At 42.8% G+C, this 25,341-nt stretch overlaps 1 protein-coding gene across 3 annotated transcripts; it reads right to left on the bottom strand.

The window, feature by feature from the left end:
- Positions 1-710: 710 nt before the first annotated feature.
- LOC141121588 (uncharacterized) lies at positions 711-24,248 on the bottom strand. 3 transcript variants are annotated; one of them, XM_073611225.1, is made up of 9 exons: positions 24,167-24,248; positions 23,519-23,621; positions 23,038-23,172; positions 22,828-22,951; positions 14,259-14,356; positions 14,022-14,169; positions 13,808-13,905; positions 13,517-13,652; positions 711-3,122 (listed from the first exon to the last, which is right to left on the bottom strand). In XM_073611225.1, the coding sequence occupies exons 2-9, from the start codon at positions 23,609-23,611 to the stop codon at positions 1,777-1,779; spliced, it is 2,178 nt and encodes a 725-aa protein (XP_073467326.1). In that variant the 5' UTR covers positions 23,612-23,621; positions 24,167-24,248; the 3' UTR covers positions 711-1,776. The 3 variants fall into 3 exon arrangements, with proteins under 3 accessions (XP_073467326.1, XP_073467327.1, XP_073467328.1); XM_073611226.1 differs by having other exon boundaries at positions 24,170-24,230; XM_073611227.1 differs by lacking the exons at positions 14,022-14,169; positions 14,259-14,356.
- Positions 24,249-25,341: the final 1,093 nt, after the last annotated feature.

Below are 25,341 nucleotides of genomic sequence, written 5' to 3'. Positions count from 1 at the left end.
TTCGAACTTGTATTTATTAAAGGACTGTTTTTCTTGTTAATAATCCTTTTTAAGTTATTATTTAGACACCTAGGTTTAAAAATGTGTTATTTTATATTTATTGCCCGATGGAATGCACTGACAAATGCCATTGTTTAATATGTACTCCCAATTCTTTTCAATGCAAGCATTTGATCCCATTTAGTGCCATGTAGTATGGTGCACAGCTTAGTTAAGTTGGCTCTTTTGAAATGTATTGTTCTTGTCCAACCCCCAGGTCTCCTTTTCCAGTAATTTTTGGCACATGTAATTATTCTGTGATCACTATTTCCTAAGTTATCCCTTACTTCCACATCTGCAATCAGCTCTGTGTTGTTTGTAATTAGTAGGTCCACAGGTGTCTTATCTTTAGTTGGGCCTTCCACCATCTAACTAATGAAAATTTTCTGCATTACATTCAAGAAATGGCCTTAGTTGAGTGAGTAGTTCTGTCTGGTCAATCAATAATGGGATAGTTTAAATTTTGCTTGTTTACATCAAATGTGTGCTACTTCACAGGCTTTAGGTATCCCCAAAACATGCTATGTAAAAGATTTATGCATTTTAAATAATTCAATTTAAGCATCATTAAAAGAGCCGCTGCATATTCAATTGAATTTTTGCATTGATATATATATATAGTAGTTACATAATTTATAGGGTTAAAAACAGGAAACACAGACAGATACCCATTCAGTTAAACCTATGTGTGTGTATGGGTGTTAGACATGTTTATTGCTCGAACAGTAAATAACCTTTTCCACAATCTAAGGTTAAAACTTCTTTCTTGTAACCTTACAAAATGGCCACATGTCCTGTACAGGTACCTTAGAGCAGTGGTCATCAACCCTGTCCTCAGGGGCCACTAACAGGCCAGGTTTTATGTTTTACCTTGGGGAGATGCAGACTAGAATATTGCAATCACTGAGCAGCAAATTATATCACCTGTGATGTATTTAGTTATCTTCCAAACCTGGCCTGTTAGTGGGCCCTGAGGACAGGGTTAATGACCACTGCCTTAGAGTAAACAGTTTACAATTACTTTATTACAGTCACCTTTGATATATTTGTACATTGTAATCTTATCCCCTCTTAGGCGCCTCTTCTCCAGAATGAACTATAATCCATGCAATTGATTAAGCTGAGCTCCTCCAGGTTTTATCTGCAAATGCCTAAACTGAGCCTTTTATGCATGCTGACCTCTATATCATAAACTGAACAACGTTGGCCCGAAGACAGAACCCTGGGTCCCACCACACAGAGAATAAGTCATTTATCACTACTCTTCAGACCCATTCATGTAACCAGTTTCCTATCCATGTACATACAATTTCCTCAACTCCAACAGACCTTGTATTATTGATTAAAAGTTAATGAGATACAAAATCTAAACTCCACGCACTGGACTTCCACCATACAATTTCTTACTTACGTCCTCATAGAATGATAACAGGTTGGTCTGACAATAACAGTCTTTCCCAAGTCCATGCTGGTTGTCACTTATGATACCTTTATCACATACAAATTTCTGTATAGAGCCCCTTACCATTCCCTTACATACTATTGATGTTAGGCTGACTGGTCGGTAGCTTCCTGGTATACATCTTGGTATCCCCAGGGCAGTGTCCAGCTCTCTATTCCCCCTTGTTTGACAATGCCTTGCCTATTCGCCTTAAAAATTGCCTGAACTGATTTTAAAGATTCCCTTCCCATTGACTTCATTAGTGTTTGGATTAACATTCAGAAAATATGAGAAATTCAGGAAACCTCCTGTGAACTGAAACCAGGAATGTTTGATTCATTAGTACACCTGTGAGATCTCTGATGTATAACAAGATTAGATTTCTGTGCAAAACATTTTCCGCACTCGAGGCAGGAATATGGCCTCTCCCCCGTGTGCAATCTCTGATGTCTAACAAGGTCGGATTTCACTGAAAAACATTTTCCGCATGTGGGGCATGAATACGGCTTCTCCCCTGTGTGAGATCTCTTATGTTTAACAAGGTCTGATGTTTGTAAAAAACATTTCCCGCACTCGAGGCAGGAATACGGCTTCTCCCCAGTGTGAGATCTCTGATGCAAAGCAAGTTTTGATTGCCATGAAAAACATTTCCCACACTCAGAGCACGAATATGGCATCTCCCCCGTGTGCAATCTTTGATGTCGAACAAGGCCTGATTTCAGTGAAAAGCATTTTCCACATATGGGGCAAGAATATGGCTTCTCACCCGTGTGAGATCGCTGATGTTTAACAAGGTCTGATTTTTGTAAAAAACATTTTGTACATTTGGGACAGGAATACGGCTTTTCTCCTGTGTGAGATCTCTGATGTTTAATAAGGTCTGATCTGTGTAGAAAACATTTCCCGCACTCAGAACAAGAATATGGCTTCTCCCCTGTGTGCAATCTCTGATGTATAACAAGGCATGATTTCATTGAAAAACATTTTCCGCATGTGGGGCAAGAATATGGCTTCTCTCCCGTGTGAGATCTCTGATGTATAACAAGAGTAGATTTTTGTGAAAAAACATTTCCGCATTCAGGGCAGGAATACGGCTTCTCCCCCGTATGAGATCTCTGATGTCTAACAAGGTCTGAACTGTGTAAAAAACATTTACCGCACTCAGGACAGGAACACTGCTTCTCTCCCGTGTGCGATCTCTGATGTCTAACAAGATTTGATTTCTTTGTAAAACATTTCCCACATTCGGGACAGGAATTTGGCTTCTCCCCCGTGTGACACCTGTAATGTCTGATAAGTTCTGATTTATATAGGAAACATTTTCCGCACTCAGAACAGGAAAGAAGCTTCTCCCCCGTGTGAGATCTCTGATGTACAGTAAGACTTGATTTAGAACTAAAACTCTCCCGACAATCAGGACAGGAAAACTCCTCCTCCCCCTGAATTCCAGCACCATCCCTCACAGTATTAGGTTGCTCAACATCAAAGGGATCCAATGGTCTATACACTCTGTGAAGTCCACCATCCATAGCGGAGCTCATTGTCTTTTCTCCTGCCCATTCTCTTGTGATGTCCTCATCTTCCATTTTAAAACCTGGGGATAAAGTGAGACGATCCTTTGAGAGTTCCTCAATGGCGTGTCCTAGGAAAAAAAAAAATACATAATTGTTATATGAGAGGGTTAGTTCACCTAAATCAAGATCTGGATCAGGTAGAATTTAGTGAGCAGATGTTCTCTGTGGATGTTCCAACCAGCTGTGACTTCCACTCTTCAGGCAAAGGGGCCTTTGGTCCTCCTCCCAGATCACTTTACAATTTATACAGCCTTGTCAGAAGAGAACAAACTAATGGGGACTAGGAGGTGCAAGCTCTTCATACAACCATAAACCTAGGCACTGGGTCAAAGACTTGTAGAATGTTTAGCATAGAACAAGTGTCCACAGGACTAGGCTTCTTGTGATAAGAGCTGTTCTGCCCCACTTTGATGTAGTTTTCTGAGTTGTATTGAACGTTATAAGGTTTGGCTCACTACTAATTGTTTACTATATGGTTTTGGTTTCTCTGTCTGTCCTCGCCTCCTGTTTAGTACTAGTTAGTTCTGTCCAAGCTACACTGATCCCATTTCTTCCATGTTTCCTCAGTTAATGTTAGCACTTTGCAGAGACAAGGCTTAGGAAAGTCAAAGGCCCTTGCACATGGGCGATCCGATCAGGTCCGCCTGTCAGTTTTTTTTAGGTGGACCTGATCGAACCCTCCAGTCTCTTTTATGGAGCGGCGAATGGCAGCAGACACACACCCGCTGCCACCTGATCTGATCCTGTCTACAAAAAACAGACAGATGGTGTACCTATTACCCATCCAACTGGCGGATCGAATGGCATTAGGTGGAAATGGACAGGTGGTCCGTTTCCATCCGATTGCCCCACAGAGGAGAGCGAGACTGTGTCAACTGGTCATCTGGTCAAGTGCGCCCCCAAACCTTTTCCTTGCTCGAGCTGAACGTAGACATCAAGAAGGCCTCTTCAATCGATTGGAAAAATGAGTGATATGAACGACACCACACAGTTCAGTTGGATATCGAAAAATATGTCTTTATGTTTTTCTTTCCCTGGTATATATGATAACAATTCAATATACATCATAAGGGGCAAACCAAGGGGCGGTCCCTTAGCTTATCCAATCACAAGAGTACAAGTATCACAAGTTACATGGTATATGGCATATAGGAAAAAGACAATGACCTTTCTGCTAGATGACGTGCTTAAAAAGTACCTAATAAAAAAAGTTACCCCAAAGTTTCCTTATCAAATATATATATATATATTTTTTTTAGCTTAATTCCTACAAAAGAGAGTAATATAGAAATAACCTTTAAAGGTACTTTCGATAAGGTGCCTCCTGGCATTAGGCCCAGACTTGTGGTGAGATGTCCTGTCTTATTCTGGTACATATTCTAAGGAACCTGTCACCACAAGTTTCTATTTTGCAGACAGCTCGCTCACTAAAATTTCCACTTAAACTTTGTCAAAGCCTTACATAAAAAAAAACGTTTCACCTACCTTGTATAATATAAGAAATATGTACTTTAAGAAAAATATATATATATTGAACCAAAGTGCAGCCATTTTCCTTACAACCCCTCCTTTGATCAGGGAGGATTTTATTCTCCCTGATTATTAATTCCCTAAACAACTAAAACAGATAAACCCTAATGTTTGGAGTACCAGGTATGTTCTGTGTAGAACATAGCTGTGGCTTCCTCTGGCTCAATGTAGAGGGGGTCAATGTAGAACATGGCCATGGTTTCCTTGAGCTCAGTGTCCGGTTTAATCTTTGTTGTAATGTCAGGGACTTTACTGGTTATATAGAATAGGAATTTAATAGTGGCATAAATGGCGATACCCAAGAGTACTATCATGATCAATATCATGCCTGCCTTTTTAAAGAAACCCATTACACTATCCCAAAATGATCCGAACCAACCCCCAATTCCTGAGAGTGGGTTCCAAGAGTCTCCCAATCTCCTCATTTGTGTCTGCAACTTTGCCCTTTCCTCCTGGTGTCCTTTGATTATATCATCTACCTTAGTTCTAGCTATTTCTAGGTGTTTGTCTACTGTTTCGGACAACTTATCCATGGTTTTAACATATTCTTTAATTGCTAGTCTCTTATTTTCTTGTTCTTCTAACCAATGAGTACCCTTGTCCTCAGCTATCGCCAATAATCCCCCCAGTGTTAGTTCTAAGGAGGGATATAATTTCTTTTTCTGTTTATCTGTTTTGGGGCTCTCATGATTCACTAGTTTAATTGTCTCTATGGGGGTCTCTGTGTTCTCTGGGTTAATTGTTTCTATGGGGGTCTCGGGGTTCTCAGGTCCCTCCTTCGGATGGTCAATTTTGGGAAACACATAAGGAGGTGGGGCGCTTGAATCATAAAAAGGATTACAAGCTTTTGGAGCGTCTAAAAATGGGGTAGGTGTAGAATAGGAATCATAAAAAGGATTACAAGGCTTTGGAGCGTCTACAAGTGGATTTGGGGCAGTGGGAAATCGTAATGGGTTTTTGTATATAGTCTGTGGGAATTTCTTTTTATAGTCCTTCAGTGCTTTAGACCATATTTTATAACATTCTTTCATGTAATCATTGTTAGAAGGAAACGGTGGATAATTATACTGTTTGTGTTGCCCACACATTTTCATGTGCCCAAAATGGATCAGTATAATATTTTCCACAGTTTCCAGACACGAAATCAATTGGGGTGAGTTGCTCTGACTTACCACCAGAACTTGCCTTTTCCAGTTGGTTTCCCATTATTTATACAAATCTCTATGATCGCAGACCAACAATGAATTAGGACAAACAGTATAAGATTGTTTAAAGAAATGCTCAATACGGCTTCTGACACCACCTACTGTTAGATTTGGTCTTAAAGGGACCTGATTATGAATGTTAAACCTCAGAGTCCAAACCTTTGGATCTCCTTTTTCAAAATAAGGTCCTTTTCCAATTCTATGAACGTAACCTCCTGGGCAAGTTGCTTTCAAAATTGCCTTAGATCCTTCATACACAAACAACAATCCAAGACTACAATTATCGCAGCGTCCTGCGTGAAACCTCTCACTTTTGGTGGCCACCTTAGATTTATCAGACATAACTCAATACATCATAATACAATATAGACGTTCTTGATGTCCAGTCCTATTTCTTAGTAAAATATTTCCAATATTCTACCAGTCCTGGCCAACCTAGCGGGGACAATTATACAATAACTTTCCTATTATATTTTGACGAGCTACTTGACCTTACCAGATCCGACCTTACATATTCTGAAGTCCGGTCAAGCACAAGAAAACCACCTTGCAAAAGAAATTTAAAGAGACCTTACCTTTTTGGCTTTGGCCAAAATTCTTTTGGCTTTGGCTTGACCACCGGACTTCAGTATATATACCCCACTTCTGGTACCATTTGTGGGGGTAATGGTCAACTGGTCATCTGGTCAAGTGCGCCCCCAAACCTTTTCCTTGCTCGAGCTGAACGTAGACATCAAGAAGGCCTCTTCAATCGATTGGAAAAATGAGTGATATGAACGACACCACACAGTTCAGTTGGATATCGAAAAATATGTCTTTATGTTTTTCTTTCCCTGGTATATATGATAACAATTCAATATACATAATAAGGGGCAAACCAAGGGGCGGTCCCTTAGCTTATCCAATCACAAGAGTACAAGTATCACAAGTTACATGGTATATGGCATATAGGAAAAAGACAATGACCTTTCTGCTAGATGACGTGCTTAAAAAGTACCTAATAAAAAAAGTTACCCCAAAGTTTCCTTATCAAATATATATATATATATTTTTCTTAGCTTAATTCCTACAAAAGAGAGTAATATAGAAATAACCTTTAAAGGTACTTTCGATAAGGTGCCTCCTGGCATTAGGCCCAGACTTGTGGTGAGATGTCCTGTCTTATTCTGGTACATATTCTAAGGAACCTGTCACCACAAGTTTCTATTTTGCAGACAGCTCGCTCACTAAAATTTCCACTTAAACTTTGTCAAAGCCTTGCATAAAAAAAAACGTTTCACCTACCTTGTATAATATAAGAAATATGTACTTTAAGAAAAATATATATATATTGAACCAAAGTGCAGCCATTTTCCTTACACACTGATCCCATTTCTTCCATGTTTCCTCAGTTAATGTTAGCACTTTGCAGAGACAAGGCTTAGGAAAGTCAAAGGCCCTTGCACATGGGCGATCCGATCAGGTCCGCCTGTCAGTTTTTTTTAGGTGGACCTGATCGAACCCTCCAGTCTCTTTTATGGAGCGGCGAATGGCAGCAGACACACACCCGCTGCCACCTGATCTGATCCTGTCCACAAAAAACAGACAGATGGTGTACCTATTACCCATCCAACTGGCGGATCGAATGGCATTAGGTGGAAATGGACAGGTGGTCCGTTTCCATCTGATTGCCCCACAGAGGAGAGCGAGACTGTGTCCGTGTCTGCTCTGCATAGCGGAGAGGACACAGAGCTTTCATCTGCCTGCTCAGTGGGGATCAGAGGAGGGATACCCCGTGGAGCAAGCGGATTTCGCTTCACTGAGGTGCCCCATGTGAAAGGGGTCAAAGTATTTTAACACTTCAAAAGACTGGAAAAACATCATATGTAGTGCAATTTTTTTAAGTAAAATTTGATTCGAGGGGCGTGGCCAGGCAGCGCATGTAGCAGGACGCACTTCTCCTCAGCTCCGCCGAAAATCCTGACAATTATCCTCTGGATCACTCATCCAGCCCGCTGACACCCCCGATCGGAACCGCACACTATCCGGGCCGCAGCCGACCCGCTCACCCAATCGATTTGCGGCTGCAGAACATGCCAAAACGGGGCAAGGATGGTGGCGGCCCGCCCGCAGCTCAGGCCCAAGATGGCGCTCTGCCACAGCGATCTCAAAAGGAGAAATATAAGGAGGCTGCCCAAAAGCTCCTGTTTGGCAATAAAACATCAAAAGAACTACCATCACCCACATCTGACCTTGGTGAAGAAGAAGGAAGTCAGCTGGAGATGGATAATACTATTCCACTGGAGGATGGCACTGGATCCCCTTCTGACTGGGCCGCAGTGAGTACAGTTTCACATTCCCATCAGGGCACTCAGCCATCAATCCTGCCCCCGGATAATGCTGAACCCACTCTCAGAGATATACTCTCAGCAGTAACTATATGCAACAGGTCCATCTCAACCCTGACTGATGAAGTTAAAGGTGTCAAAGCTGAGATATCCTTTGTGAGACAGGACATGCAAAAGCTAAGAGAGCACACAGCTGCAATAGAGAGCAGGGTCAGTGTAATTGAAGATGATCTAGTACCCATGCAGAGAGATTTAAAGTATAACTGCCATCTTACAGATCAGCATGCAGCGCGCTTAGATGATTTGGAAAATCGCATGCGCCGCAACAATGTCCGCGCCTTAGGATTCCCAGAAAGGATAGAAGGTAAAGACCCGGTCACTTTCATAGAACAATGGCTCCTCACTACATTTGGAAAAGAAGCTTTCTCTCCACTATTTGCGGTGGAGAGAGCGCACAGAGTGCCATCCCGCCCACTACCCCCTGGCAATCACCCTCGTGCATTTCTGTTTAAACTCTTAAACTACAAAGACAGAGATGCCATTCTTGCTAAAGCCAGAACCATGGGAGGTAAGCTGAATATTGAAAACTCCAAAATTTCCCTGTTTCCGGATTTCTCGGCTGAACTCCAGAAGCAGCGAGCAAAGTTCATGGATGTCAAACGAAGATTAAGAGACCTCAACTTGCCATATGCGATGCTTTATCCTGCCCGCCTCCGTGTGGTTGCACTCGGGGAAACTCGCTTTTTTGAACGCCCGGACATGGCGGCTCAATGGCTAGATCGCGAGGATAGGGCCCTTAAAGCTGCCAGACCACAAAGAGATGTCCCTGCTTAAATGCTAAGTCCTTGATATGCAATCTCCTGACAAGACCCGGTCTGTTTTTACTGGGATAGATGCCTGGGCCGTGAGGAGGTCTTAAGTTTTAAGTGTGCTGATTGCGGTGGACAGTCTCTATACTCATATCCGATGTTCAGGCGGCAGAGGAGTACTGTATGTTTGATTCACCCTCCCCCCCTGTTTTTTCCCTTGCTTTTTTTCCACATTTTTGATTGCAACTAAGGAAGAAATACGTGCCTACCGTAGCTGTGAAACCCCTACGAGAACTAGCCTACTGGTTAACTAGGAGTTTTCAAGGCTTTTACCCCCCCCACACCTGTTGTGTGGGAAAAGTTAACACTGCAGCCGTGTGGCTATGCGAACTGCTGACCTTTAGGATTATGCCATACAGAGCAACATGCATTAAGCCAAAAATTTACTGCCTGCTGTACTTATACGCTAACCTGCTAGAATATTTTTCGTTGCCTTGCAACATGATCTCATGTCTACAGATACCTAAATGTTTTCAGAAAGGAGAAATCAAGTATGATATGGGGAGTGGGGGTTTCTCCCTCCTCCTAGATGCTATGATATTGTATAACCAAAGAGGTCTGATGAGAGTTATGCTGGCCTGGTCAATGATTCTGAAACAAGATGGGGATGACTAAATTGACCATTGTGACTTGGAATGTCAGAGGACTGGGAAATCCAGTAAAGCGGGTGGCGGTCCTTAGACATCTCAAGTCGCTGAATGCGGGGGTGGTCTGCTTACAGGAGTCCCTGCAGAACATGGGACTGGGAGATACCTTTATTCGATGGATACAACTTTTGTACGCCACGCCCACTGCCAGGATACGGATTAATGGGGAGCGTTCAGAACCTTTTCCTTTATTTAGAGGCACCAGACAGGGGTGCCCATTGTCACCCCTACTGTTTGCCTTGGCCCTAGAACCCCTGGGAGCAAAAATTAGAGGTGACGCTAGAATAGTAGGATTCCAAAGAGGTATGAATAAAGACATAGTGTCCATGTACGCAGATGATACCCTGCTATATTTAGGGGACACAAAAGATACACTACAAACAGTCATGTCTCTCATTAAGGAATTTGGGGAATTATCAGGCTTCTCCATTAACTGGGACAAGTCAGTGTTGATGCCGCTCGACCCCTTGAGTACTCCACTGCCCCTAGGTGCAGAGATGATACAACAAGTAAACTCATTCCGCTACCTGGGGATCCAGGTGACCCCTAACCCAGCCACTTATGTTGACCAGAACCTAACACCTCTGTTGACTAAATTCCGTAAAAGGAGCAGGGCCTGGTGTAAACTGCCCTTGTCTGTGGTTGGTAGAATTAATCTTATTAAAATGGTCTTGGCACCGCAACTGTTATATATTTTTAATAATTCCCCGGTATGGATACCTAAAAAATGGTTTGACAGAATAGAGACCCAATTCAGAGAACTCATATGGAGGAAAAAAATAGCGAGGATAAAACTATCAACATTACAGCATGGCAAAGAGGAGGGGGGACTTGCAGTCCCTCATCCCAGAATGTATTATTTAGCTTCCCAATTACAACAACTAGGAGGATGGGGCTTGCTGGATCCGAAAGACCCGATTCGTAGACTTATAACACTAGATGACAGCAATTACTCAGCGCTGGCAACTTTGGAGGCGGGATTCTTGCATTTAGACCCGGAAGCTCCTACAATTAAATTGTTGATCTTACTTTGGTCCTATGTCAAGAAACTAATAGGCATAACGGGCTTTCTATCCAGGACGCCTCTCTGGCGAAATAGACAACTGAAAGAAATACTAAAACTAAAAGGCTTCAAGAGTTGGGAGGAAGCAGGCATCAAATATATCTCACAAGTATACCAAGATAACACTCTTAAATCATTTCAGCAGATTCAAATAGAGTTTGAGATCCCAAATAATAATTTTTATAAATATCTCCAACCGCGTCATGCCTTACAAACCCAGAATAGAACTGTCAGGACCCAACAAATAGAACATCCGATTATACAGGATGTCTTTATGGAAGAAGTTAAAAAAGGCATGATATCTAGATGTTATAATACTCTTATAGCACGAATACAAGATCCCTCTAGAATACCATGCAGACAGCGGTGGGAGGAGGATATAGGAGAAATGGATGGAGACAGTTGGAATACATGCCTTATGAATGCCCCCCTGGTATCAATATCTGCATCCCAGAAACTCTCACACCTCTACTTGCTACATAGGGCGTACAGAACCCCCCTTCAACTTTATAAATGGGGAATTAGGGATTCACCCCTGTGCCCAAAATGTGAACGCGATCATGGAGACTTGCTCCACATGACATGGAAATGCCCCAAGCTATTCAGATATTGGAAGGAAGTACTAGACACGATTTCGAAAGTATTTATGATACCTCTTGAGAGAACTCCAATGATCTGTTTACTGGGGGGAATAGACGAAGAGTTAGCACCCCCACCAACACGTATAGCGCTTATTCGTTTATTATACACAGCGAGGAGACTGATTGCCCAGTGGTGGATCACCCCGCGAGTTCCCACCAGGAGGCAATGGATAGACAGCGTGAACAGGCTCCTAGTAAGAGAAAAAGTTACTTACCAACATAGGAAGGCCCCACAAAAGTTCCTTTCAATATGGCAGGCATGGTTAGACGTTCCTGGTTTGGCCCCACACCAATTAATTAAAGATAGATTACTCTTGGGTTGATGTAGACTCGATTACTGTATGGAAACTGTACACATGCAAAACAGCGGGAACTATAAGAAGGGACATTCCCTGTGGGATATATGGCAGTATATGTGATATGGTACTGTATGGCAAGGTTTTGCTCTGTTCTGTTTCTATCGCTCCTTCTTTTTCTCTCCTTTCTTCTCTTCTTTCTCTTCTATTTTACTTTCTCTTCCACCGATGAATATTACATTGAATTAAACATAACGAATTTAAAACATGGCTGACGGAATTATAATGTAATAGAGTGGATTTCAATGCTACTGTTAAATGAACGACATGTTTTCTATTTTTATACTCTAAGGTGAGCAGAGATCACTAGAGATTTCAGCATATAAGGGTAACATTATTATAGTTGGTACTTGCTCAAATTGTACTTCATTTGGATATATACTCCTTGTGAACTACATTACATGTTAGATCTATTATTGTTAAAAAATAATGGTATGATAGGTTATACTCCTGATAGAATGCAATCGGAACCGTCTTATAATAATTTTAGGTAGCTGATAAATGTTTCCATAAAACACTATGTGAGAACTTCAAGATATGTATATGCCATGTACTTTTACCTGTATGCTATATGTATGCGTTTCTTATGCAAAATAAAAACCTTTCTGATTAAAAAAAAATTTGATTCGATTTCTGTGTCTTATTGAACAGTTAAACTGCCTGTGGATGGTGCCAAGTCAGCAGGTGACCATACTGTGCAGAGAGACTGGGCCTAAAGAGGTATGTCAGTGCATAAATGCCATTGGAAAGAACACAAACACTGGAGGGAACTGGCAGCAGTATTTCTACCTTAAATAAGTGTTTCAGTTTTTAGATTACAATCTAATTTTCATCCCTGAAAGACTGTAAATAGGATTTTATGTTAAAATTTAGCTGAGTCAACTCGAAGAAGTGGGACCAAGATAAAAATGGAAAAATCTGTGTTATTATGGTAACCCCCCCAGCTCAGCAAAAGCTGGAATCTCGGTGAACACAGGCAGAATTTCACTGTTACCCATGGTATCTTCGTGTGCCACTTAGGCTCAGTAGATGTGGGGTGTGTGTGTGAGTTCCTCCTCATCTGCTACTAAGAGTGCTGGTGAGGGATGGAGCCCATCCTGGCTCCTACAATGGCTCAAGGGAGGGAAAGGAGGTGATCCCCGATGCCGCACATACGTGTGGTCCTATGGAACGTGTGGCCTGGTTGGAGTCCAGGCTGAGGTTGCCACTCTGTTCACCTCCATAGGACCACACATATGTGCGGCATCAGGAATCGCCTGCTTTTCTGCAGGCAGAATTTCAGCTGGGCTGCTTAGAAGGGCAGCGGCCCAGCAGGCTTGGAACTTCTCCTCCTGGACAATAATAGGGCTGCCTTAGTTCCTTGGCTATTTAGGCACTCCTCAGTCACCTACTGGGCACCCTCCCCTAGGAATTGGCTGAGACAATTATAAATATTCAGGAAATATTGCTGATTTGCCTTTCCAGCCCAGTACATTCTGGAACCCTCCAGAGGTCAGGGAAAATCCATTCAAACCTGAAACTAGTGGAACACAGAACAGCCCAAAGCAATCACAAACTGCTCCATTGATCACAGTGGAGCCAAACGGAATTAAATTGACCTAAACTTCCCTAGCAACCTATCTGTGAGGGTGCTGCATTATATTTGTGCTACTGTAAGTAGGTGTGAAACACAGTGGGGTTTATCTGAGAGAAAGGAAGATCTAATCTTTAGTACAGGTATCAGTGACCATTATCAACCTGATATCACTCATCTTCCGCCCTACTCTGGACCAATCAGTGTGCAGTAACAGAACAGAGTTAACAGAAGAATATATTATGGCTCACCTGTGCTGATCTCTGTAGGACTTTCCTCCTCTTTGAATGTCTTCGTCATACCAGCCTTTTCCATATATTGCTGATCATCCCTCACATACGTCTCTTCTACTTCACCCTCAACTTTCATGTTCATCAAATCATCACCCTAAACCAACAGAATGGCAGAAAATATCATCTGTAAAATAGAAGTATTTATGATGTGAGATCACATAGAAAATATCATCTTGTAGAGACCATACATTGTCTCTACATGTCAGAGTGTTCAATCACTTTATGTTCCAGACCCTCAATTCCACCAACCTGATTATGGTGAGGGATGGTGTGACCTTCCTGCGTGGAATCCCGGGAATACAGAGGACGGGGACATCTCTCTGATGGGTTCCCATTACTGGATCCATCTGTAGGAAACACACACACTGACTGAATACATTGTTTCTATGTGTTTATCAGATGATGGGGGATCTAGGTGGACTCTCCTTACTGCTCTCTCCTTTACAATAAAGTCTCCTCTTACCCGGTGATGTGAGGGGCGGCTGATTGTCCATCATGACGTCCTTGTAGAGATCCTTGTGTCCTTCTGAAAACTCCTCCATCACTCCATACTCCTCATCCTCCTCTTTATACTCTTCTTTAACAACAATATTATAATCCCTGAGGTTTCTCTGAATATAGTATAAAAACAACGTCAATGGTAACAATGCAGATAATGTACAGATCCTAATGATACTATCAGTGATTGTTCCTCATCTACCTGATGATGGTGAGGGATGGTGTGATCTTCCTGTGTAGAATCCCGGGAATACAGAGGACGGGGACATCTCTCTTGTGGGTTCCCATTACTGGATCCATCTGTAGGAAACACACACACTGACTGAATACATTGTTTCTATGTGTTTATCGGATGATGGGGGATCTAGGTGGACCTTCCGTACAATTCTCCCCTTTACAATAAAGTCTCCTCTTAGGTTAACCCCCAAAAAATAAAAAACTGATAAGGATTTGAAGCTCACACGATTATTCAGATTATGCATAATGCAATAAATCTTGAGAAGCACGCCCAATGCCTACAACGTTTATCCAAAATACACATTTTTTTTATTGAAAACATAATTGTTTAGTAACGACATTTCTGAATTAATTAAAACCTGGCCAAATAGTTAATAAAATTAAAAATGGAAACCCGACATCCTCTTGGTCAGTTATGCTGCCCCCATCAATATATGTATACTTATTATAATAATCAGAGATTAGGTGTCCTCCTTAATATAGAATAAGCCGCTTCATTTGGGAATAAGTGTCCAGTACAGTGAATATGTCTCCCAATAACTTACATTGTGCATGACTGCTACAGTATAACTCTAAATTCAGTTTAAAAAGGCAATTCCATTGGATAAATACTGTATAGCCAGGACTTAGTACGTAGTACAGAAATGGGCAAGTAATGTAAGTAACCCTTTAGCTGGATCATGAAGGGGCAGTCCCTCCACTCTCATATCATATATGGTACATTACAGAGGCAAACTCTTGTCTGTCAGTCTGAGAATATAGTTGGGCATGCTGGTAGAAAGAATATATGCACTATCACAAACATTTCCCATGTAGGGGGTAAATGGATCACTATACAACTCTGGCATCCATTTGTATACAGCATGGAACACAGAAGATGAACTTGAACAACCAGCCACACTACACAGGCATCCGCCAATTGTAGCTCATCATGATCTATAGCCAGAGGTGATCACCAGTGTGTCTCCCAGCTAGTGTTGCAAAAGTTGAACCCGAACTGCACCTCTCTGGATGTTCTCCAAACATGCTGGGTCAGTAAAGTCAGGGGGCAGTGACACCAGGTGACGTTGCCAGGTGGCTCCGCCCCTTACCTATATAAGAACTGTGAAACGGCGGAGCCTGCATTAGGCGGGTAACCTTCGCTGACAGCGGATCGTCCCCCCCCCCCAAGTCCGATGGGCGTTGTGATTGACAATGGATCTACATCGGGGAACAAATGTTTTTTTATTTTCAATAATGTAATTGTCAAAACTGTCTGTGTTTTTATTACTTTTTCATACTTTTTTGGTTAATGGATAGGCCATACTCATTCACATGGGGGGGGGGGGTGGGATCTAGGGGCCCCCTTGTGAGAGAAGGCTTTCAGATTCTGATAAGCCCTCTGCCAGCAGACCCCCACAACCACAGCTCAGGTCAAGGTGCTTTGGGGTGGGGGGGCAGAGCTCCCCTGCCCCAAAGCACCCCCCCCATGCTGAGGGCATGTGGTCTGGTATGGTTAAAAGGAGGGGGTGTTCATTGCCGCACACCAGGCCCAAAGGGGACCCCACGCCATTTTTTTTTCTGAATTTTCTATTGCCGGAAATAATATTCTATTGCCGGCCATTTAAATGTCATTGTTTTTTCTTTAGAAATGTCAGTTTTGCTGCAGCAGGTTCTATACATGGTACAGATGCGCCACTTTACAGGCAGACTAAGGGGACCCCACAGGCACTAGAAACAATTTTATTGTTTCACTTTAAGCATCAATAAAATTAATGCTCCTTTAAAAAACGATCTTTTTAAAACTTTTTTTTTTTGCATTGATACATATCCCTCAGGGCAGTACCCGAGTCCCCATACCCTTTTTTATGGCCAATAAGTTGCATATAAGCCTTCAAAATGAGCACTTTTGATTTTTCACGTTCGGGTCCCATAGACTTCAATGGGGTTCTGGGTTTGAGTCTGAACTTTTGCTATGTTCAGGAGTTCTGATGCGAACCAAACCAAAAGGTGTTCGGCCCATCCCTACTCCCAGCAGTGGCCTCAAAAGAGTTCTATTTTCTATTTTGCTATTGTGTATCTGATTATGTTGTTACATTTCACATTCTTATTGGGATATACTAGCGACCGGGGGTTCTCTTTCAACCCCGGTATTTTCCATAAGATTGCTTCAACAAGTTGGGACTATCATATATATATATATATATATATATATATATATATATATATATATATATATATATATATATATACCGTATATACTCGAGTATAAGTCGTTCCGAGTATAAGTCGAGGCCCTAATTTACCACAAAAAAAAAAAAAATGGGAAAAACTTATTGACCCTAGTATAAGACGAGGGTGAGAAATGCACAGCTACTGTAAGTGGAAAAGAGGGTCAACAATGCCCATTTGCAGCATCTCTGTGCCCATTTGCAGCCATAGGTCCCCTGAACTTCAAACTCGGTAGTTAAGGGTTCCTAGATGCCCCATAGCTGCAGCCAAAATTTGGGGTCTCTGAACCCAAAGGGTCCCGAAATGACATTGCTGCAGATGGACACAGTTGACCGAATTTGTGGCCCCGTATCTCGGGGCCACTTAGTGCTAAGAACCCCAAATTTGGTGTGCAAACCAAGTGGAACTAGCACCATAAAGTTTCCAAAGCTGGGGTTTCTAGCACCAAGTGGCCCCGAGTTACAGGGCCCCAAAAATCAGTTCAGAAAATGTCAAGCACTTTTCTGCAGCAGAGAATGACATTTTCCGAACCGGTTTTGGGGCCCCGTATCTCAGGGCCACTTAATGCTAGGAACTTCAGCTTTGGATAAATTGTGGTACCAGTTCCACTGGGTTTGCACACCAAATTTGGGGTTCCTAGCACTAAGTGGCCCTGAGATACGGGGCCCCAAAATCGGTTCGGAAAATGACATTTTTTGCTGCAGAAAAGTGCTTGACTCGAGTATACGTCGAGGGGGGCACTTTCAGCACAAAAAAATGTGCTGAAAAATTCGACTTATACTCGAGTATATACGGTATATATATTGTAAGCCCTGGGGATGTTTTTTTTTTCTTCACTGTGTTTTCTCTGATTTATTCCCACTCGCCCACTTTAGACCTCATTCTTGTGCATGCTCTGTTTTGTCGAGCTTCTTGTATAGCTCTGATACCGTGTATGTTACCAGCATAACTATTATCAGGATCCGAGGCCTTAACAGGCAGCTGTGAGACAGTTTAGTCAACTTAAAAAGGCTTTATTCGGCAAAAAGCAACAGAAAATTGTTAGGCTTTGTCTTCTTAAACAACACAAAAACTCTTTTTAGCAGTGTAAGACGGTCCTTTTAAATAATGCTCAGCATCCCAGCCACAGCATATGACATAGCAAAGTCCCAGAGTTCAGGGCAGCTCACCCAGCAGGTTTGTGACAGAGGCAACAGGCGCCCTTCCAGCATCAAGCTCTCTTCAGCTCTGATAGCAACACAGCCATTCCCCTCAGCCTCCCTGACCAGCTGCCTAACAAGTAGGCCTGAAAATGAAGTACTTGCCCTGTTTTATTAACCCTCTCCAGGCTGACTCTCTACACTATGTAGTTGTATTTTTGCAATACTCTTAGTTTGGTATGTGTAACGCAACTTATGGTTAAAAGAAATTATTTAAAAAAAAAAGAGTTCTATTCCTAGATAATCCAATAGTACTGTGTCAGCACTGGGCTCTCAGCTCTTCCTTTTCTGTGCTCAGGTTGCTCAGCTGTCGCTTAATTGCCAGTACTCATTGTTCCATAGTGCACCTGAGGTCCTGTAGGGGACAGACCTTAGGTGGCATTGTTATGTCCCCAGTTACCTTGAAGGATAAGCCTCTAGATTTGGTGTAAGTCATCCATCGATACAGAGGCTCTAATCGACTCTGGGGCTGCAGGCCTGCCCATAGACAGTGCCTTTGTGTCTAAGCACTCGATTCCGCTGCAGCTTCGTGCCTTTCTACTTGCCATTGAGGCTACTGATGGGAGACCTCTACAGCTTGCCATGTCACTCATGAGACTGCTCTGTTGACCATGGCCGTGGGGCTCTTCATCATAAGATAATCCAATTTCAAGTAATTTCCTCTCCTCATTATCCAGTGGTTATTGGTTATCCTTGGTTACAGAGGCACAACCCCTGTTTTGATTGGCTTCGTGCTGAAGTTCTTTCCTGGTTGCCACAATGCAGTAAGACATGTATTCGGAAAGTGGCTAAGGTCTTGTGCACCTCTTCCCTTTCCTCTTTGCCATAGGAGTACCGCAAATTTAGCGATGTCTTTGACAAGGGTCACACCGGTCATATGATTACGCAATTGACCTCCAACCTGGTGCTATGCCTCCCCATGGCTGTGTTTACCCTTTGTCTGTCTCAGAGGATAAAGCCTAGGAGGAGTATGTTGTTGACGCACCATCGAAGGTTCATCCGCAAATCCTCATCTCCTGCTGGTGCTGGCATCTTCTTTGTGAAAAAGAAGAGTGGTGAACTGAGACCTTGTATCGATTATAGGGGTCTCAATCGCATCACCATTAAGAATGCCTCAAGGGAGGAACTGTTTTCACGAAGCTCGATCTGAGAAGGGCATACAATCTTGTAAGGATCAAGGAGGGCAACGAATGGAAGACTGCATTTAACACCAGGGCAGGACATTACCAATACCTCATAATGCCGTTTGGTCTTTGCAATGATGTCCTCCGAGATATGTTGCAGCAATGTGTGGTGGTTTATCTTGACGATATTCTCATATATTCTAAATCCCTAGAGAGCCACCACATAGATGTTTCCTGTGTGCTACAGAGGCTGAGAGATAATAACCTGTATTGTAAGTTGGAGAAAAGCGAGTTCCATTGTAAACAGGTTCAATTTCTGGGTTATGACATATCTACTGCCAGTTTTTCGATGGACCCAGGGAAATTATCTGAAGTTCTACAGCGGCCTCGACCCGTAGGTCTACGTCCGTTACAATGTTTTCTTGGCTTTGCCAATTATTATCAATAATATATTCGTAACTTCTCTTCTCTGGTCAAACCCCTGACTGATATGATGGTAAACCACACAATTGGTCTCCGGATTCCATTTAAGCCTTTGAGTCTCTCTCTCTGTCTTTGTTTCAGTTCCTGTACTGGCACATCTTGATCCTATGGTACCCTTCATTCTTGTGGTTGATTCGTCTGAGACTGGAGTGGGCACCCTTCTGTCTTAATGTCCTACCTCTGAGAGTGATATGCATCCTTGTGGCTACTTTTCTAACAAATTGTCTCCTGCAGAATGCAATGATGAGATTGGGGTCAGAGAATTGTTAGCTATTATTTTAGCTCTTAAAGAATGAAGGCATCTCCTCGAAGGTACCACTGTGCCGGTCCTCATTTTGACTGACCAAAAGAATCTCACATTCTTGTCTGAGGCTAAACACTTATCTCCCAGAAGAGCGCGGTGGGCTCTTTTTCAAGCTTCAATTACATGGTCTCATTCTTACCCGGTACTAAGAATGTAAGAGCTGACTCATTGTCACAACAGTTTTCCTCCGCTTCCAAGATTGAGTCGGTGCCTGTTCCTGTAATACCTCCCGATCGCATTCTGGCTACTGTAAGTACCAGTCTCACCTCATCTCTGGGTGACAGAATTAGTACCACTCAGATCCAGTCTCCTCCCGAGAAACCTGGTGACCGCTGCTTTGTCCCTGAGAATCTCCGCACTGCTTTGCTCTAGACTTACCATTCTCTCAAGGCGGCTGGTCACCCAGGAAAGAATCAACTCATTTGGGCTATTTCTCAAAAATTCTGGCAGCCTAGTCCCGTGTGTGCTCAGTGTAAGACACCACAACACCTTCCAGTGGGCCTCCTACAGCCCATACCCAGTTGAGAGAGGCCTTGGACCCACCTGTCTATGGATTTTATTGTGAAGTTACCCACCTCCCAGGGCAACACAGTTGTTCTTATGGTGGTTGACCGGTTCTTGAAAATGTCACATTGTATTCCACTAAAGAAGTTGCCCACATCCAAAGAACTGGCATCTATTTTTGCTCGGGAGATCTTTTGGTTACATGGCCTTTCCAAGGTTATCATCTCTGACAGGGGTACCCAGTTTGTCTCCAGGTTTTGGCAAGCCTTTTGTGCACAGTTAGGAATTCAGCTTTCCTTCTCCTCTGCGTATCACCCGCAGTCCAATGGGGCCACAGAACGAGCCAACCAAGCCTTGGAGCAGTTTCTACGCTGCTACTGTATTTTTCTGACTACCATAACAACTGGTTAGACCTCCTAACTTGGGCGGATTTTGCTCACAATAGTGCCGTCAATACTACTTCCCGATTGTCTCCGTTTATGGTGAATTATGGTTTCCAATCATCCATGTTGCATAACTTGTTTGTTCCTCAAAGAATTCCTGCGTTAGAGGAGCATCTTCACAATCTTTATTGCACTTGGGTGCAGGTCCAAGAGTCTTTGCAACGTGCCAGTGAGAGGTACAGACTCCATGCTGACCGCCGACGCCTACCTGCACTTTCCTACTAGGTTGGGGAGAGGGTCTGGCTGTCATCTCGTAACCTCCGACTCCATGTTCCCTCACTGAAACTGGCACCACGATTTATTGGGCCTTTCTGTATTCTCCATAGGATCAACACAGTGGCTTACGCATTAGACTCTGCTTCTAACATGCGTATTTCGAATGTTTTTCATGTCTCCTTATTAAAATCTTGGGTGTGCAACCGCTTCACCACCTTGGTACCACGTCCTCTCCCGGTGCAGGTCAAGAACCATGAGGAGTATGAGATACAATCGATCATTGACTCCCGTAGGTTCAGTGAGCGCATACAGCACCTAGTTCATTGGAAAGGGTACAGTCCGGAGGAACGATCTTGGGTCTCATCCTCGGACGTACATGCTCCTGTCCTCCTCCGTGCTTTCCGTAGACATGTTCCCCTCAAACCAAACCTGGTGGTCCTCCAAGGGGAGAGGGTCATCGAGGAGGGGGTACTGTCAGGGCTGGGCTCTCAATCCTTCCATCTCTGTGCTCAAATTGCTCAGCTGTCGGTTAATTGCCAGTACTCATCGTTCCACAGTGGCTCACCTATTGATAATCTCCTGCTCGTCAGTCAAACCCACAGCCAGCCCCTTCTGGCTATTTAAACTGCCTGGTTTATTTCTTCAATGTCTTCGGCTTGGTCAACATTTCTGGAGACTCTCTGCTGTGTTCCTCTTGAAAACTTGCCTGGATGGTGTCCCTTCTGGTTCCCGATTCTGTCTGCCGCCTCTGACTACGCTGATCTCTGGCTTCCTGATTTCCTGGCTTGTTTTGACTACCCAATTTGGCTACCGAACCCTGGCTATGTTTTGACTATGTTTAGCAGTTGTACCATTTTTACCATTGTATTTTTACTGCATTTTCTGACTCCGTCTGTTTCATGGTTCCTGCTATACTGACACTGTACTGCTAGGGTGGCAATATGTAAAAAAAAAAAAAAAATAATAATAATAATAGTAGTAACAAATTAAACACAATAATAAAGGAAAAATAATCATATATATTTGTTTACTTCGCTGTCACTAGTCAGTGTCCCTTATTACCGCCACACCAGCTACAGTGTCCCTAAATACCGTCACACCAGTTAAAGTGTCCCTGATCAACGTCACACTGGTTACAGCGTCCCTGATTACGCCATACCAGTTACAGCATCCTTGATTACTGGCCTGGAAATACAGGGTAATTAACACTGTATTCCTGGTGGCAGACAAGCACCAGTAGGCTAGGCTTGCTTCACTTATAGGAACGTTACTGCTATAGGTGATGCTACACTAAACTATGATAAAAAAAAAAAAAAGAAAGCTCTATTTGTCATAAAAAAATGATAAAAATGTTATTTAGTTACAGTGTTGTATGACTGAGTAATTGTCATTCAGATTATGACAGTGCTGAAAATGGAAAAATTGCCTGGACTGGAAAGGGGTGAAAGTGTTCGGACTTGAAGTGGTTAATCGCATTTAATTATGATATGGCTTGTTAAAGCAGAACTCTGGCCAAGTCCATGTCCTTGTTGCTAATCTCCTACCTTCACCGACTTTGGTGGTCCCTGACATTCGGTACTGGTGGACACTGATAAGCTGCACTGGTATGCAATTACTGTATATTTGAATGCATTACATTTATTAATTTCATTTAAATTTATTTATTAAATGCATTCAATTAATATTATATTAATATGCATTTATATTAAAATGCTTTGTATTTATAAGGCTGTAACCTATCATACTGTGTGTTATGTATGGCTTGCTGGCTGCATAATGAGGGGTGTGATTTATGGTGAAGTGGGCGACTTCACATTTACATGTACAAGCCTCGTGTACCTCCCACATTCACTCCCATCCCAAGGATTCATGGGAAATGTAGTCCGATTATAGTTAGAGAGAGAGAAGAGGATATGAGTTCTGCTTTAGGCAATTGTATATGTGATATTATTTATTTTTACACAGAAGTGGACTTACTCTTTAAGGTTATAATCATTCTGATCAAGACTTGCTACAAATTCCAAGGCCTTTTGGTAAAGTCTCCTCTTACCTGGTGATGTGAGGGGCGGCTGATTGTCCATCATGACGTCCTTGTAGAGATCCTTGTGTCCTTCTAAATACTCCCACTCCTCCATGGAGAAATAGACAGTGACATCCTGACACCTTATAGGAACCTGACACACACAATGATACAGTCACCATCCAGACACATCCCTTGTCTGTTACTGGATAATGTCCCAGAATTCCCAGCACCGCTCACCTCTCCTGCCAGCAGCTCCATCATCTTCTTGGTGACTTCTAGAATCTTCTGCATGTTGTGTCTCTCAGGTTTTAGGTAGTCACATGGAGGCACTGTGATGGTCATATGATCACCTGACTTCAGAAGAGGAAATCTCTGTATTGAGGAACCAATAGGAATATCATGTTAGAATCCCAGAATCCTCCTCACCTCTCCTGTCAGGTCTGTGTTTTATTATTAGAGATAAGAGTGATGTCATTTGACCTCCCAGAATCCTCCTCACCTCTCCGGTCAGGTCTGTGTTTTATTATTAGAGATAAGAGTGATGTGATGTGACCTCCCAGAATCCTCCTCACCTCTCCGGTCAGGTCTGTGTTTTATTACTAGAGATAAGAGTGATGTCATGTGACCTCCCAGAATCCTCCTCACCTCTCCGGTCAGGTCTGTGTTTTATTAATAGAGATAAGAGTGATGTCATGTGACCTCCCAGAATCCTCCTCACCTCTCCGGTCAGCAGGTAGATGATCTCCAGGGTGAGGTTTAGTATCTTCTCAGTTATGTGACTCCGGTCCTCCTTCATCCTCATTGTAATCATGTAGGTTTCTCTGTAGACAAATAATTATTTGGACGTTATTGGTTGTACAATATTAGCATGGGGATGTAAGGGGTTAATAGGTAGGCTACTCCTAATGGGAATTGGCACATATGTAGGGAGCTGCTTCCTTCTATTTATCTCTATGTCTGTATTTGTAAATAGCTGTTGCTTGGCAAAAAATTACTGAGTCAGTTGACTATAGACAGGTACTTCATGTCCTTGCTAGCTGGGTGAGCACCAAGCATCTCCAAATTCAAGCAGTGTTCAAATCCTGGAAATTGAGGCCAAATTTCAGTACAACCCGAATCTGAATCTCATCCCTCGTTACAAGAGATGGCTAAGGTGAGACGGTGACACATCTCCAACATGAAGATAATGTTCCGGTTCTGTAAGAGGGGAAATGTTCTGCCCCTGAAGGGGTTAATCTAGGTTTCCACACTATATATGTGTGTATCATCATCTGCCGGAGATAAAAGACATCACAGTGACTATGGAGGAAGAGGACGGACATGACGGGGGGTTACTGGGTGTAAATAGAAAATAAGATCTTATTACCACCTCTACTGCCACTTCCAACAATGTCTTCTCTCTACTTCCTCCCGACTCACCTCTCACCTGGAACTTCCTATTTATACCTGACATCACTTCCTGTCTGTGTTTCATAGAGACTTCAGGTCTTGGAATATGTGAGATCACCATCTTATGGAGCTCAGAGGAACTGCAGCCTGAGAAAAATTTGCAGGACAGTCCTGGGATTTTGGCTACCATCCAATCGTGTCCTCATTCTGCAGGTTCCAGGACTCTGTACAGAGTGGCAGTGAGGTGATGACGGCTGGAAAACTCTCTGGGTTCCATCACCAGGCACTACAATTATACCAAATTGTTGGGATCAGTGATCTCCTTTCTGACAGTGAAAGTATAACCCTGACATCAGCAGAGAGGAAGCGTGAGTGTGTGATCAGGTAAGTACCACCACTGACCACCAAAGCTGGGCTCTGGTTTTTACTGACACCAAAAACCTGGGCTTATTTTATCTCACTGACACCAATGATGTGTCCTATTTTATCCCACTGACACCAATAATGGGATTTATTTTATCCCACTGACACCAATGATGCGTCTTATTTTGGCCACTCATTAAAATTAGAAGAAAAGAGGTTTAACCTTAAACTACATAGAGGGTTCTTTACTGTAAGAGCGGCAAGGATGTGGAATTCCCTTCCACAGGCGGTGGTCTCAGCGGGGAGCATCGATAGCTTTGATAGAAACTATTAGATAAGCACCCGAAAGACCGCAACATACAGGGATATACAATGTAATACTGACACATAATCACACACATAGGTTGGACTTGATGGACTTGTGTCTTTTTTCAACCTCACCTACTATGTAACTATGTATGTTATTTTATCCCACTGACACCAATAATGGGACTTATTTTATCCCACTTAAACCAGTGATGGGATTATTTCATCCCACTTACAACAGTGATAGGACTTATTTTATCTCACTGACACCAACAATGATGTCATAAATTGGGAAACCCACTCCAACTAGAAGCAGAGTGGATGCCCAAGACTTCATGTAGCTGGACAGGGAATACTCAGTGGGCCTCTTGCTTGGCAACGTGAGAGCCCTGAAAAGGACTTGGACGCAGAATCTAAGATACCGTCTGGTCTTCACCAGAGCTCCTAGAGGTAGAGATGTTGCGATGCAGGCGGTGTCCAGGT

This window comes from Aquarana catesbeiana, unplaced genomic scaffold, assembly GCF_042186555.1.
Source record: "Aquarana catesbeiana isolate 2022-GZ unplaced genomic scaffold, ASM4218655v1 unanchor226, whole genome shotgun sequence".
Classification (NCBI taxonomy): domain Eukaryota; kingdom Metazoa; phylum Chordata; class Amphibia; order Anura; family Ranidae; genus Aquarana; species Aquarana catesbeiana.
This window is presented reverse-complemented; position numbering and strand designations above follow the sequence as displayed.